Source organism: Batrachochytrium dendrobatidis, assembly GCF_000203795.2.
Source record: "Batrachochytrium dendrobatidis JAM81 unplaced genomic scaffold BATDEscaffold_6, whole genome shotgun sequence".
Taxonomy (NCBI): Eukaryota; Fungi; Chytridiomycota; class Chytridiomycetes; order Rhizophydiales; genus Batrachochytrium; species Batrachochytrium dendrobatidis.
In genome coordinates, this window is record NW_006281104.1 from 1,228,507 (window position 1) to 1,244,184 (window position 15,678).

General features: G+C 39.0%; 3 protein-coding genes across 3 annotated transcripts; 2 read left to right on the plus strand and 1 right to left on the minus strand.

Moving 5' to 3' along the window:
• Positions 1–177: 177 nt before the first annotated feature.
• BATDEDRAFT_88983 (uncharacterized protein) lies at positions 178–9,232 on the plus strand (the record flags this gene model as incomplete). Its single annotated transcript, XM_006679164.1, has 23 exons — positions 178–258; positions 553–746; positions 874–1,000; positions 1,095–1,265; positions 1,335–1,415; positions 1,525–1,636; positions 1,737–1,846; positions 1,917–2,030; positions 2,123–2,224; positions 2,319–2,408; positions 2,492–2,665; positions 2,749–2,994; positions 3,193–3,300; positions 3,417–3,594; positions 3,735–3,844; positions 3,959–4,145; positions 4,258–4,467; positions 4,507–4,727; positions 4,804–4,926; positions 5,033–7,572; positions 7,657–8,627; positions 8,710–8,933; positions 9,089–9,232. 23 exons carry the CDS (start codon positions 178–180, stop codon positions 9,230–9,232), a joined length of 6,618 nt encoding a protein of 2,205 aa, XP_006679227.1.
• Positions 9,233–9,310: 78 nt separating this feature from the next.
• On the minus strand, positions 9,311–10,471 carry BATDEDRAFT_35154 (uncharacterized protein). Its single transcript, XM_006679060.1, has 2 exons — positions 10,304–10,471; positions 9,311–10,219 (listed from the first exon to the last, which is right to left on the minus strand). Exons 1-2 carry the CDS (start codon positions 10,425–10,427, stop codon positions 9,486–9,488), a joined length of 858 nt encoding a protein of 285 aa, XP_006679123.1. The 5' UTR covers positions 10,428–10,471; the 3' UTR covers positions 9,311–9,485.
• Positions 10,472–12,700: 2,229 nt separating this feature from the next.
• Positions 12,701–14,119, plus strand: BATDEDRAFT_25177 (uncharacterized protein; the record flags this gene model as incomplete). Its single annotated transcript, XM_006678983.1, has 1 exon — positions 12,701–14,119. The coding sequence occupies one exon, from the start codon at positions 12,701–12,703 to the stop codon at positions 14,117–14,119; it is 1,419 nt and encodes a 472-aa protein (XP_006679046.1).
• Positions 14,120–15,678: the final 1,559 nt, after the last annotated feature.

Sequence of the window (15,678 nt, forward strand, 5' to 3'; positions counted from 1 at the left end):
TAATAGTTTGCAGTGTTCGATTATAACTGTTTTGATGGAAATCAAGCGAGAAAACAGCTTGCACAATCAACTGTATTTATAGATTAAAATGACAAGAATTCAAGTTGGAATTATAAATATTTTGATAGAAATTCAAGACAATTCGTTGCCTTTGACTTTAACCAGCAATTGATAGCAATGTCCGAGTTTCCGGGCGAGAACAAACAGCTGGAAGAAGACTGGACTGACATTCCTTTAGAAACTCGTCTTTCTCACAAGGTGTCATTGTGCTTTATTGTTTTAGTAGTTTGGCATGGCCAATTAAGACTCGGTGCACATGGCCATCTTACTTGATAGAAGATATCAGCCATTTGAGTTTACGTTGTGAAGATGCATCGACACTCTCATCAATGACAGTGAATTTAAAGATATTTTCCTGTCGAGTGTTGAAACTTGCTGCATGTTGGCTTATTGCACTAGCGATCTTTATGATAGTCCGACCATAATCCTGGTTGTCTTGCTCTATCTTTTCCATAACTAATTGCTGTTTGTTTTTTTAATTGCTATCAACAGTCATGGAAAGCTCGTCAGTCTGCTTACGATGAGCTTGCAAAACTCTTCCGGACTGCAGAATCTGGTAATGATCCAATATTTTTACAGTACCAGGAAAGCGTTCGTGGCATGTTGTCAGATGCAAATCAAATCGCATTGGAATCTGGAGTGTCTGCAACTATGGAATATGTCAAACTCGCCACAATTGCTTCAAGGTATGCAATAGATTCACAAATTCTCTTTAATAAATGCATTTTGAAATCTAATTACATAACTGCTAACCCAACTCGATTACTATTCTTGCAACTGTTTTCTTTATTGTATTTGGTCTGAATGAAACAGAGGAAAATCAGTGCTTGTTCCGCTTGTCGTTGATAAATGTTTGGCTAGTACTCGATCGTCTACAAAGACCAAGGCAATGGAGATTCTTCTTATGTTTATTGAAATCGATACTGCAGATGTAGTGATTGTACGTTAATCTGTCACGCTTTTTCATGGGTTTCATACTGTTGGAGTTGGTATATATAGCTTTCAGACTGTTTACTTTACTATCTTTTGTTTAGGAATGTCTAATTGCTGGATTAAGTCACAAGACTCCTAAGAATGTGATTGCATGTGTTTCTGCTCTGCGTGAAGTGATTGCTTCATTTGGAATACCTGTTGTGCCTTTTAAGCCAGTTGCCAAGGTTCTTTCCAAAATCTTTGATCATCGCGATAAAACAGTTCGTGCCGAGGTAATGCGTGAGCATCTGATTGTAGCCTATTATGTGACACTCTATTCAGCTTGTATTTAAATATCATAGGGTACTGCTCTTGCATTAGAGTTGTTTCGTTGGATTCGACAGGCTTTGCTAGGATCCCTTGACGAATTAAAACCACTTCAGGTTTGCTTTGCGCTTTCTATTATAATATCATGTCATTTTGAAATGCCATTGTATTTACTCGTACTTTATACATGAATGCTTTTGATTGATTTTCAATTTGCTATTTTAGCTAAAAGAACTTACTACGCTTTTTGAACAAGAGCCCACTGTTACTCCTCAAGCCACACGTGTTCGACGAGCAGACATGTTGAAAGTCGAAGCATTAAAAAAAGAGGCGACAGGTGTGTACTATAGCATCAGATTGCTTTGAATCAATCCTGCGTTTCTTGTAACTAACGAGCCAATATGTTTGAAACGTGTCAATTTAATACAATGTGATAGTTTTGCAACAAACAGAACAAACAGAACCTACTGAAGTATTTGACGAGTTTCAGTTTGTTGATCCAGTCGATGTTCTTGGCAAACTTTCAAAGTCATTTTACTCTGATCTGGTATGCGGGGTTGCTTACCTCATATAGCACCATACATGTATATTAATGTATCATACTGTGTTTATTGTAGCTATCAACCAAATGGAAAGAGAGAAAGGAGGCATTGGATGGTTTGCTCGTTATTTTATCTTGTCCAAAAATTGAAGATGGTCGATACGGCGAGCTCATTAATGCTCTTGCCAAGGTATATCTAACAAGGTTGCATTTTGAATTGCACAAATAGCTTGTATGCTCATATTTATATTATTGTAATGTATGAATATCGATTCCAAACAGAAATTACCCGACGCGAATGTCACTGTGGTGGTGGTTGCTGCACAGTGCATTACTCAACTTGCCAAGGGCTTACGATCTGCATTTTCTCAATATCGTCATATTGTAAGAATATTTGATTTATGTGACCTTTACTGTTGCACACACATTAAATTGATTTATTCCGACTTTTGACGATACATGAACTGCTTGATATTAGGTTATTGGTCCAATCTTGGACAGACTGAAAGAAAAGAAAACAAATGTTATCGAGGCACTCAAAGCTTCTTTGGATGCTGTATCGGCAACGGTAATATTTACAACACTCTATATTAGTCCATTATGCTGCTGTTTAACAATACTGCATATGATTATATTTGCCTATATTGACAGGCGTCTAGTATTTTGGATGTTATGGAAGATATTGTTTTTGGAATGACCCATAAGAATCCTCAGATTAAAATCGAATCAGTTCAATGGCTTCTTCGGTGCTTGACTACTATTAAAAAACCTAAAAAGGATTTTACCCGTTCAAGTGCAAAGCTTTTACTGGATACTCTTTTCAAGGTATTCATTTGACCGAGATTTGATGGTTCAGTTTTGGTTTATATTGTTGAAACATCAGATAGTTACTGATCAACTCATTTCAGGGTATTGATGATTCGCTGGAATCTGTTCGAGAGGCATCTGCAGAGGCGCTTGGACATATCATGGTCACTTTGGGTGAGCAGAGTATGCTGGGTTCTTTAGAGCGTCTAGATAAAGTAAAGCAAACCAGAATTCGCGAGTATTACAGTAATATAAAGTCTGGAAATGCAAAGGGTGTGGCCCCATCAACAGGCAAAACCTCGGTACGACCACTGGGCGAATCTCAAAATCGGCCTGCATCACAGCAGGTAAGTCTGATTTTTGGATTTAGTTGAAGCATTCACTGTCAACAAGAATAATGCAGTTTTGGTATTTTATGCACAATTTATATGGCATGAAAACAATTTGCTTGGATACATGTTGATTGTATCAATAGTTTATTTTTGATCTAATAATGCACTAATTCTTACGCAAAGAATACTATGGCACACCAAACTTTAACACAGATGGTACAAGATAAAGAAAATCGAATGCCTGCTACTGGAAAGGGCTTAACCTCAAATATGTCAGCTCAGGCAAGCTCAGCGTCATCGCGTGGAACTGCAGCAGTCAAAGTATGTTTTTCCATCTAATGAATGACTAGTGAATCTGACATTATTTTCATATATGGTAAACTTGCAATGCGTTTTGACATTACTTATTTTTACCATTTCAATTGACATTGATTTAGCGTAAAGGTGTTGGATCGGCCCCATCAAACGCCACTAGTTTAAACGCCAAGACTGATTTGGATGAGCAGCCCCGATTTAGCTTTTCTGACGAATCAGCAGAAGAAGTAGTTATTGGATGGATTGGAACCAGTTTAGTGGCGGATCTATCCAACTCGGCCTGGAAGATTCGACTTGAAGGTGTGTGTTGCTTGCAATTTGTGATTTTTACTAGCCTATTAATCTTAATATTCAAACGCCCGACTCATTTTGTTCTTGTGTACTATCTATGTCTCCGTATATTCGTTGATTTGTAACTTTTTACATTTATAATGCCAAAGCAATGCAAAAAATATCTGAGATGATTGGGAGCGACGAGCCGCCTATACCAAGCGAGGCAATTGTTCGATTTTTATCTAAATTTCCAGGATGGAAAGACAATAATTTTCAGGTACTCAAAAGTGTATAAAAGATTAGCTTATGAGCAATCTTTGGAAGCATATATTAGATTATGGTGGTTTGCCAAGACAGCTGTAACTTACTTGTACATATTCAACTTGTACAGGTTATGGTGGCAATGATTAGTATATATAAAACTTTGGCCTCCCACTCTTCCTTTACCAAAGGCTCTGTTTTGCTGATAATATCTGGCTGTGTCGATAAAATGAGCGATATAAAAGTAAAAAAAGTTGCTGGTGAATGCATGGAGGCATGCGCTGAAAGAACATCTTTTTCGTTTGTACTATCTCAGCGTGAGTAATGATACCAATATGCATGCTGCTGATGACATATTTTATATTGGATAATTTGATTTGACTAACGAATAAGTTTTTTAATAATTACACCCATATTTTAACCACATAGTCTACGAGCCCGCAAAGAAATTGAAAAGTCCAAAAGCCATTGCAGATTTGCTTTTATGGATGGGCGAAATGCTGTCTAGTTTTACTACTACGGGTATAAATGTCAAGGTGCTTGTAGACTTTTTAAAAGTGAGCTTGGGCAATTCAAACGCAGCTGTCAGAACTGCCGCGATTGGGGTTTTTGTTACAATATATCGCTGTGTTGGAAAAGGTATGTCGAGTATTTTGATATTTTCTGTATGGTATTCAGACTTTGACCAATGTTCATGTGGTCTTTTACTTTCAGATCTCTGCGGTCTTCTTAATGATGTTTCGCCTCAAATTATGGCAATTCTTGATGCAGAATTTGAAAAAGTTGCAAGCATTCCACGGCTAGTTGCTTCAAAAACTCAGTCAAATGCACCACAGGTGGTAGATGACATTCTCCCACGCGTAGACTTGTCTTGTAGAGTGCCATCAAGTTTAGTAGAGGTGCAAAAATTGTTTTTATTTGTAACTCTGCTGGTATAACTCATGCAACTATGGCTAATCATGATTGTCTATATAGCAAATGGGAAATCCAAACTGGAAAGAAAGAAAAGCTGCCATGGATGAACTGAGTGAAGCAATCAAGGCCACTCAAATGAAAATTCAGCCAACACTGGGCAAGTTATTTGTATTTTTAATACTGGTGTTTGTAATTCATATAATTTGAAATTGAACCAGTTTTATTTGTATTGATCACAATTATTAATACATTGATTGCAGATTTTGATTTAGTTTCGGCATTGAAACAGAGACTTTCTGACAGCAACAAGAACTTGGCATCATCTGCTACAGATATCTGCGGCATGCTTTGTATTGCCATGGGCAAGCCTTTTGAAAAATATGTTCGTACATTTCTTGCTCCAATCCTATCGCAACTAGCAGATCAAAAAACTCTTGTGCGAGCAATGGCTACTTCTGCATTGGATAGATTTGCCGACACCTTGGGCATATCTTTGTTATTATCAAACATTGCTACATGTTTGAAAACGGATCAACCACTTATGCGAAAAGATCTCATCAAATGGCTTGGGGAAAGACTTGCACTGGATTCCATATCGACAGCTCCAGATGCTAATCTTATTTCCCAAGCTATTTTTCAATGCATTCAGGATCGTAACCAAGATGTGCGCAAGGGAGCACAGCTTGTGCTTCCTTTGCTTATCAGGGATATGAAAGCCGATACGCTGCGTCAGCTAGCACGAGACACCTACTCTGGCTCTACTCTTGCCACTATCGTTTCACAGATTGACTCTGTTGAATCTGAAACTATAGATGGAGCAGGATCAAAATCGATTTCAAGTCTCAAGTCGAAAGATATTCTTACTCAAGGCAAAAAAGTCGCGTCTATCAAGTCTGAGATTGCAGCGACTCCAGTCGTAATAAGTGAACCTGCTCAAAATAGTGGCGAAAATACTCTTACTACACGGAATTTATTGGCATCATCATCCTTGAATGATCTTAAACAATCCAAGATAGGTGTGCCTTTGACTAAAAACCGAGTTTCTCGAACAGGAAGTCTTGTTTTGAAAAAAGAAGCTGTTCTTGCCGAATCATCTTTTTCACAAGTTCTTTTTTTACCCACTGATTCGCGAGCCAAAGATGCTAGAACTGCCGCAGATCGTGGTGTGAATAGATGGGCTTTTGATACACCTCGCCGGCATCTCATTGAGTTTTTATCTGAGCAATGTCAGTTGTGTTTATCTTCCGAGCTTCATAGCTTACTGTTTAGCACTGATCACTACAAGGAAAAGGATTTTTTAGCAGGTCTCAAAATGCTTGATGACTATGCAGTTCGATCGTTGAATAGTCAAGGGCCTGATGCTGAAGAAGGCCGCACGTTTTTTTCTTTAAATAGTGATATTCTTTTCAAGTATATTACTCTCAGATTCTACGATACCAATACCAGTATTTCGCTGAAAACACTGGAGCTGCTTGAACATATGTTTGGTATTTTTGATATCAACAGCATTCTTATGACTGAAAACGAAGCAGCAAATTTTTTGCCTCATTTTATTATCAAAGTAGGCGATCCCAAGGAAACACTTCGTTCCCGTGTTCGTGGCATTATGAAAATGATTTCGCGAGTTTATCCTGCATCTCGTTTTATTCAGTATCTTCTCAAGGGTCTTGAATCGAAAAACTCACGGACAAGGTCTGAATGTCTGGATGAGCTATCTTCGCTTATTCAGCGCAATGGCTTGACAGCATTTGTACCTGCAAAAACCCTTCCAGTGATTGCTTCACAAATTAGCGATCGAGATGCTGCTGTACGAAACAGTGCTCTTAATGCTCTCATTCAAGCATTTTTGCTTATTGGTGACGACATCTATGCACATCTTGGAAAAATATCGGAAAAAGATAAGGATATGCTGATTGAACGACTCAAACGCTTACCTCCGCATACTTCAACTCATGCTTCTACTGTTCAGCCTACTTTTACAAATGGTATTTCTGCCGCAGTTAACCGCAAATCTTTGTTACCATCCGTTTCTAACACCGAAAGTGACTCTATTGGTGCAACTCAAAATGCAAACCGAAACAGTAGTTCTACCAAGCGTACATTCACTACGGGATCGGTTGATTCGGAATACCTGAACGAGTCAAATGGAGGTAGTTCATATCGCTTGGGCTCGACCCAGGATAACACTGTAAATTTGGCATGGTCATCAGGAGAATCATACAATCACGTCAGTGGATCAACTCAGACTACCAATGCACCACCCTCAGTTCCCAAGGAGTTTACATTGGATTTCGAAAATATGGAAGTTCGTAGTGTGAACAGCAGCCAGACTGCAAATGCTGGTCATGGACACGTTTCAGCAAACCAATCAGCTAGTCATCTTTTACCAGAGTCTGAGCGTATTGATTTGATGATTGATGTAATGATCACACATGTCACCAGTTTAGATGTCAATCAAAGCATCGAAGGTTTAAAGCAACTTGAAAAACTTCTCAGCACAACTCCTGATATTGCAGGATTACGTATTAATGATATTATCAGCGCATCAACCTTGCAGCTACGAATTGCCTTTACCAATCTCAGTCCTTTAAAAGCAAACATTGCGAGACTTGTAAAGCACATTTCCAGTCTTTTAGTGAGTATTTTTTCAAAACAAGAGTTTTCGAGTTTTGTGCTGGTTGACAATTTAGAGCAATGTGTTCAAGAGGTTTTACTTCGTCTTGTTGATCCTACTTTGCAAACCATTGACTCGGCAAACGTACTTGGTCGGGCACTGAACATTTTAATGGTACGCATCATTGAAGGTTGCGATTGCAACATGACTTTTAGGTAATTTAAATGCATACTGTTGTATGAGTATTTGCATATGTTGTCCTGTGATCCACTAAAAATGTACGTTTTGGTGTTATAAAGGGTCTTGCTGCGGATCCTTCAGCGGTCTGCTGCTACTTGTTTCAACATGTCTGGCCAGACTCTTACTTTGCATTCTAAACATACCGAGCTTGTGATGAAGTGTGTATGGAAGGTCACTAAAACACTTCCAAAAAGATTAGAAGAGAAAAGCATTCGCATTTCCGATATTCTTGTCGATATTCACGAGTTTTTGTCACTTTCCCCTCCAGCATACTGGAAAAAACGTGTTGCCGAAAATGTGATCCCTCAGGCGGACATGCCATTGCGTACAGTCAAGACGATTCTACACGAGCTAGTGAATGCGCTTGGTAAAGACGTGAGAGAATATGCCAGTGATATTACCGCCGATAGCCATGTACAAACATACTTGGATCAAATGCTTGGAGCAGCTGAACGCCGCCTATCGAGATCATCTAGAATGTCTCGAGACTTTGAAGCTATCAAGCGCTCATCTCAGGATATGTCTGTTCCATCATCACCTCAAACCAGATCTTTGCTTTTAAAGGATGAATTAGAATCGCAACTTATACAACCTACTAGATCACCAGGTAATGCTTTTGTGTCAACATCTAGTCAAAACCGCAGATCAGGCGATTTTGATGGTAGTTGTGTTACAAAAGAGTTGAATTCAGATGGAGATCAAAGTACTCTTGATGGACAAATTCAGTACATTTTCTCGATGATTTCTGACAAAGAAAAAACTAGAATGGGAGTTCAAAAACTTTATCACTTTCAACTTGAGCATCCAGAGGCGGCTGATTTGGTTGAACAGAGAATTGCTCGTACTAGCTCCTATTTTCAAGGTTATATCCGACGAGGCCTAGCAGCATATTCACAATCGAGTGCAGCAGAAACGGCAGCTTCGAATGCAGCTGCAACAGTTGCTGCAATGAATGCATTTGGGGTTGATGGAGGCTCTAATTTGACTGGATACCAACGACATATGAGTTTTGGTCCAGATGTCCTCAAAAGTAAGTGATGGTAGTTTAACTAATGCGCGTTGATTTATGAATTCTGATAAATCTGAATTGGTTGCATGAATACACTTATTAGATGTAAATGCGCTTGAGCCTGACACTGCGGGTGGTGGTAGTGCTGATTCGTTTAGGGAAACATTGACCCGACTGCAATTAATGTTTAAAAACTCTTCGACATCCGCACTACCATCGACCCTGAATGATTCCAATGTATATACGAGTCGTCCACGTCCTGCTTCATATATCGACCCCCAATCGCCTGGTATCAACAAGGGATCTAGCCATCATACTGCTACACAGGTAAGTCAACCAGAGTTAATTTATAATATGGCCATGTAAAGCTTTTTTTGGTTTGAATAGTAGTTTTAGCCAGATCAATTCACGATGGTCAACTATTTTATTAACATATTTTGCCTTGTCCATGGCAATTTCATTATCATTCATCAACACTCTAGTCTATGCAGAATAGCTCTAATGTTGCCATAAAGAACCCATCGACCATTGTAGCCAATGCCGCTGTAGATCGACAACAAAGATCGCAGGCAGTTGGTGATTTGAAGGAGCGATTGGCAAAAATGAAGCTGGCAATGGGAAAGTAATTTGTATTGACAATAAACCACATTTTGATACTACTACCGTTTTGATAACGTATGAATTTTTAAGAGTATAAGTTGATTGAAGAATGTGAATGGCATTCTGTTTATTTTACTGTTGGCTTGCAAGAATATAGTAATACATATCTGAATGATAAGAGCGTTTCTCTGCAAGCCAATTGTAAATTCCTTTTAAAATCTGACTATAACGTATTGTTGAGCTACAATATTTCAGTTCGAAGCAGATCGTTCGATGTAATCAGAATTCAAGACTTGAAATAAACTTGGCAAGCCTATCGTGTAATTCGGGGTTTTTTAGTATGTCATCGTGACTACCCGAAATATTTATGCAAACCTCGACATCTACATTGATGGATTGCAATGCAGCAGCATAGTCATTGGTTTGTTCCATATTTACCAACTCATCTTCTGGGCTGTGTATTAGTAAGTATCTTGGCAGAGTGACATCAGCAATATGCGATTTTTCAGAAAGCATGCTTATAGCTACTTCTTTGGGAGAAGCTTTATCCCAAAGCAATGGATCACGCATGAATGCTCGCTCAATAAACCATGGCACATACGTGGGAAACGTTTTGGCCAGATCTGATAGTGAGTAGATGCCTTCAATACCAATCACACCCCTGATTGATGCTGTTTGATCTAGACGAGTTTTTGTTGGAGTTGCACAGTTGATCGACTTTAGAGCCAGTAGTCCAGTCAAGTGAGCACCAGCAGAATGGCCAATCAGCACTATATAAGCAGGTGTAAAGCCCAAACATACTACTGCCTCTTTTGACAAGACCCAAGCAACAGCACTTGATATATCTTCAAAATGCATTGGATGGCACAACTTTGGATCGATGATACCTTGAGCAGGAGAAAGTCGATAACCAGCTATAACTGTTGGAATCCCTCTCGATGCAAGTGCATATCCCATATACTCAAATTCACTTTTTTTGCTTGTAATCCAGGCTCCACCATGGACAAACACAGCTACTGAAAACGAGTTTAGACAATATAGAATCAAGTCATTGTATTAGTAAATCATTGAGCACACATTAGAATACAACTGTTTACCGGGTCTCTTGCTAGATTCTGCAATGTCGAGTGATGGTAAATACAGATCCAGAGCTCTAGCCGAGTCATACTCTCCAGGATATCGAATATCACATTGCTTGACTACTTCAACACTCGGGTTCATTGTCTATCTCGATGATACAAGTATTTTTAAACAGATACAAGTTGTTGACGATGGATAAACCGTCACTGATTTGATGGTCAAGTCAAAGAATTTATAAAATATTATTGTTTGACAGTCACCAACATCAGTCAAATTCACATCTTGGTTAATCAGTAGAAATAACACTGATATATACACGATTGAATATGTACTACATGGCGTATAATGAGCAACACATTCAAAACTCGAGTAATGTGTTTGGAACTGTTTGAATTATTGGCATGTCATTGCAATCGAGTCAAACAGCAAGCTGTGATTGAATATGCTTGAGAATTTGAGTGGTCAAGAGTCGGATTAAGCTTACACGAGTTGATTAGACCAGCAAACGCGACCAAAACAACAATTGAATGTAATCAAAGTTTACCATTTTCCACCATGGCATCCATGATGCACGCTCAGTCTGTGGTCATGCCCAATCGGCCACACGACTACTTGTATGATAAAAATGTCTACATTTTAAAATATACTAAAAATGCTTTAGTACAATAATATGGGTGAAATCTTGTCAGTATATCTTGTTTCTGAAAGTAACGAGTCGTTTGAATCTATCAACATTATTGTATATTTTGATATGTCCAGTAGTTGGTATACAACACTGGCAATAAACCATTCACGTTACATACGACATTGGACATTGGACATTGAACATACGACATTGAATGCTTGATCATGGTTACTGCATTTATTGCAAGACTCGGGTATGACATGATAATTGATCTCGAATCAGTTGCATTTGTATACTCGTTTCTTGATACTGTCCTGGTGTCTGACTGTATTGTTTATCGTATCATGCTTTATCAGACCACTTTGGCTACTACATTGCATATTTGTCATTTAATGACATGACATGTCCAATTGTATTGTTAGCCAGAACACATCAATGGTGTCTACTGTGCCAACTGTTTCTGAATGTTGGTCGATATATCGTATTTTTGACGCAAATGGCACAACTACATCTGGATAGCCCATCATGGTTCAACATGGTTCAGCATAGCAGTGCTGACATTATACAACAATAGATTTGATGCATACTGTGGCAATGGTGTAGCTCGCGAAGATATGTTGAGATATTGATGTGGTTCATGATTTGAAAGTCACAGTAAGTAAAAGATAGCAGAGGAATGAACCAATGAGTAGACTGCGTTGTTTATTAAGAAGGTCGCGTTTTTTACAAGCTGGGAGAGTAGTGGAAGAATACTAAAAAAGATATAAGGGCCGTAGCTCAAGTATCATTGTTGAGGGTCCCTTATCACTATAGATCTTCGTCAGTGGCGACTACGCTTATGTGCCAAACATAGAAGCCCACACAAGTATCTACACACAATACATGTCAACAGACTGCACATCTCAGCAAAGTCCCATTATAAAGATCACGCATTACCAATGTCCAACAAATACTCTTGCATTTTGGCTCACGTTCAAACAATGTAATCCAAGTTATGCAAACTGAAATTGACAACTGAGCTCAATCAGAAAACTAAAAAAACCCATAGCAGTCGATTCGCTGAACCCTACAGTCTCGTAGATCAATCTGAATGCTGTGCAGTTGCTTTCGAGTCTAGATTTGTATGGCTTGTTTATTAGACGGGCTCTCAGTCAGCACATTGACACTGGTTTAAATCAGGGTGGATATGTTGGCTTTACAAACACAATACAACTAATAAATCAGCTGTACAATGGTGATTGATATATTTGATTGTATGTAGTTTAACAGTGCTTTAGTCCATCAGACTGTTAAAGGGTCATTCGCGCCTTAAAAGCAGTAAATATTGGGTGCGAGTTGATACTATCGATATACGAGTTGGTATGTCTAACCACTCGGCTCAAATCTCGAATGTGAAGCCACTAGTCTACATGCTATATATAATGATACTCGTAAAAATGACAATGCGGTATGTGTGATGCATCCGTATATGACAGTATTTGAGAGCTGCTGTTCAAGATAAATTTTAAAGTGCACTCTTGTCTTGCACAGCTAAATTAAGGGCGGCCAACCCTCATTGAAATACTACTGCAGACTCCACCCTGATACTGTAAACTGCAAACTGAGAAAAAATAATATACAATGCATCGATTGTCAGTTGGGATATAAAAACAGCCTGTTTTTGCTCAATCTAAACCATAATCTCAACAACAACTGTATCAAACCTTGCAAATTCCCAAGCACAAACCGTATAAATATGTTATTTGTCACTCTAATTCTGTTGATAATCTGCGTTGTAAATGCAACTCCCATGCCGTTGGCTGGAGCTTCTAGGTTCAAGGCGTTTGTCAACAAAATCAAAAACACGAACCGGGTTATAAGTGCTCTTAAAACTCGTCCATATCTCCAAGATCAGGCGCCGTCACCTGAAACCATTTCACAATGGTACGATCCGCTCAAAGGCCGTGATTCGATTGTCGTGGCTGGAATGAAAATCACTGCAAACGTCCCATCTGTCAATCTCGACAATATCCAAAGCCTTTTGTCTATTAAATGTAACCGAAATCGAGTTACGATGGTGCTTACTGAACCACTGCCAAACACCAACTGGAAAGTCCAAAAAACCCTGTTGGTGATTGGATCGCAACATGGCTGTGGAACTGGCAATTCAGCCGAGCAGGCTCTACTTCTTGCTACCGACTGGAAACTTGACGCTCAACGAAAAATTGTCGTGTTTACAACCACTAACCCAAAAAAGGCTGGTGTTACTGGCAGTTTTGAAATTCTTGCACTTCCTGGTGTCGAAAGTAGCCAAGGTGGTGGTATCACTGCTGATGATATTTCTAATGGTCAAGCTAGCACCCATTTACTGCAAAAGCGTGGTCGAGTATCCAAACCAAACGCCAAAACTGTTGGTATCGCACTCAACTTGGATCTCAAAGCCAGTCCATCAATCGAAATTAAACCATCAGATGCAGGCGGTGTATTCCGAGTCGGTTGCAATCCATGTGGTATCAAAGCACGGACAAAACTTGTATTTCGTGCAACTGGTCGACTGTTCAAAAAGCCAAAATATTCATTGACCTGGGAAGGTGACATAGACATGTATGCCATGCTGTCGTTTGACATAGGTGTCAAATTGGACAAACGATTGGTCACCATTCCAATTTTTGAGTACCCACTGACTCCGATATACATTCCTGGAGTGCTGTCTATTGGTCCTGAGCTAGTTTTTGAGTTTACCATGGATGCGACCATTTTGGCTGAAGTCCGATCAAAAGCAAATCTGACCATGTCCTATTCCAACTTTGAAACCAGCATTGCATCTAATGAAAAAAACACATACCGCGGGTTCAATCCTGTATATACTAGCAACGTCGAGGCCGACAAGCTTATTGCTGAAACACGACTGGAGTTTGCACTCAAGCCAAAACTCAGACTTGCAGCCGAAGTGTTTAAATTTGATCTTTTGGAAACGTCACTGTCGATTGCAAACAAAGTTGGCATCAACTTTGATATCCAAAAAGACATATCAAACCTTGAAAACATCAAACGACTCGACTCTGGCCCGGCCTCATTCGATGTAAATTTATCAGTTGATGTTGGCATGTCACTCGACGGTGAAATCTTTGGATTCTCAAAAGTCTTGTACAATATTTTTACAAAAACCATTTTTGAACGGCGCTATACTATCAACAAGAACAAAACACTTGCAACTACAGGTCCTTGACCTGTTTAGTTCAGAATCTTGTAAATACTTGACCATTTGTATTTGATCATGTACATATTGCATTCATCACACAATAAACTAAATTGACAATATCCAAAAAGTTGTTTATAATGTATTGTACACAGTCATATATAGTCATATACAGTCGCATACTGGACATTAGTGTATTGGTGTATGTATATGATATACCGACAGTGTTGAGTTGACAATATACACGACTATTGGTGTTTAGTATGCACGCTGTGTTGATTGTTGTATTGTGTTAGTATCAGACTGTCGTGTATCAGTCAGTCATGACCAAACGGTACACACATATAGTGCCAATGTACAATGTACAGTGGTCAATGTATAATGTTCAACGGTCAACGGATAATCATAGCCGTAGTGCGGATAATTGCTTATCCGACATTTGAAATATCACCCGAGTTCAATATACCGGTGTAATGCAATCAACAAAAATGCTTTAAAATGGACACATTGTCAATCGAACACATGGTCAATTGAACTGGTACACACAACTACCAAACACGACATGGTTGGCTGTGCTGTCCAATATATGTATTTGGATGATGTTGTCAATGTAGATTACTGTTCTAGTATCACGGCTACTTCAAACTGAGTGACACGACTGGATGCCATACAATCCGTTTGACAGACATTGCAAATACTGTAAACACTGCAAACACTGCAAACACGACACACGTTACATTGTATACAGCCATGTGTAGTGTAGCATTTGTATGATATGTGCTGACAACAATGTGCAAGTTTTTAAATCGAGTTTAAACCCATTTTATCAGATTGTGTCATGGTTGTCACAATTGTCATGGTTGTCAATATTTGTGACAATTGTGACAATTTGTACCAAATTGGTGGATTTTAGCCGATTGGTGTAAACATTTGTATTTATGTTGCAGCCAGAGCATGTATTTTGTTTGTACATACACTGACTACATGTATGGCGTGTATTGACATCAACGTCTGGTTGATTGTTTGGTGGACAGTCCGAGTCCGAGTCTGTGTGATTGCAATTGTTTGACATAGATCTACCGTTATACTAGACTGTTTGCATGATCTAAAATCGATGGTATCAAGCAATGTATGTGATGCAATGTGGTGTAGCGTGGTGTGCCATAATATGTACAGTATCGGATAGTATCTGACAGTATCTGACAGTGTAGTGTGATGTGTGATGTAGTCATACGCCTTGCAACACTGGTTTTTGTTGAACAGTCAGCAAACCATGACAAACAACAGAATCTGTAGCTTATGATGTGATGTCCAAAATACGATGCGTGTTTGGAAACATTCTGTCGATGCGATTGTTTAGTCGTTGAATACTGTAGCAGTCACTGTTTGTGTTGTCAGTATTCAAACACAACGATCATCATACGACACACACGATGACGCTATATGTTTGAACTGGACTGGTGTATTCAGATGTTGTATTTTGATCATTGTTGACTATTGTTGATCATTGATGACAGTCATACATTGCACGATCGACAAGTTCAACTCAAATTCATACATTGCAACTGATATATTAGTGTTGACTGGTC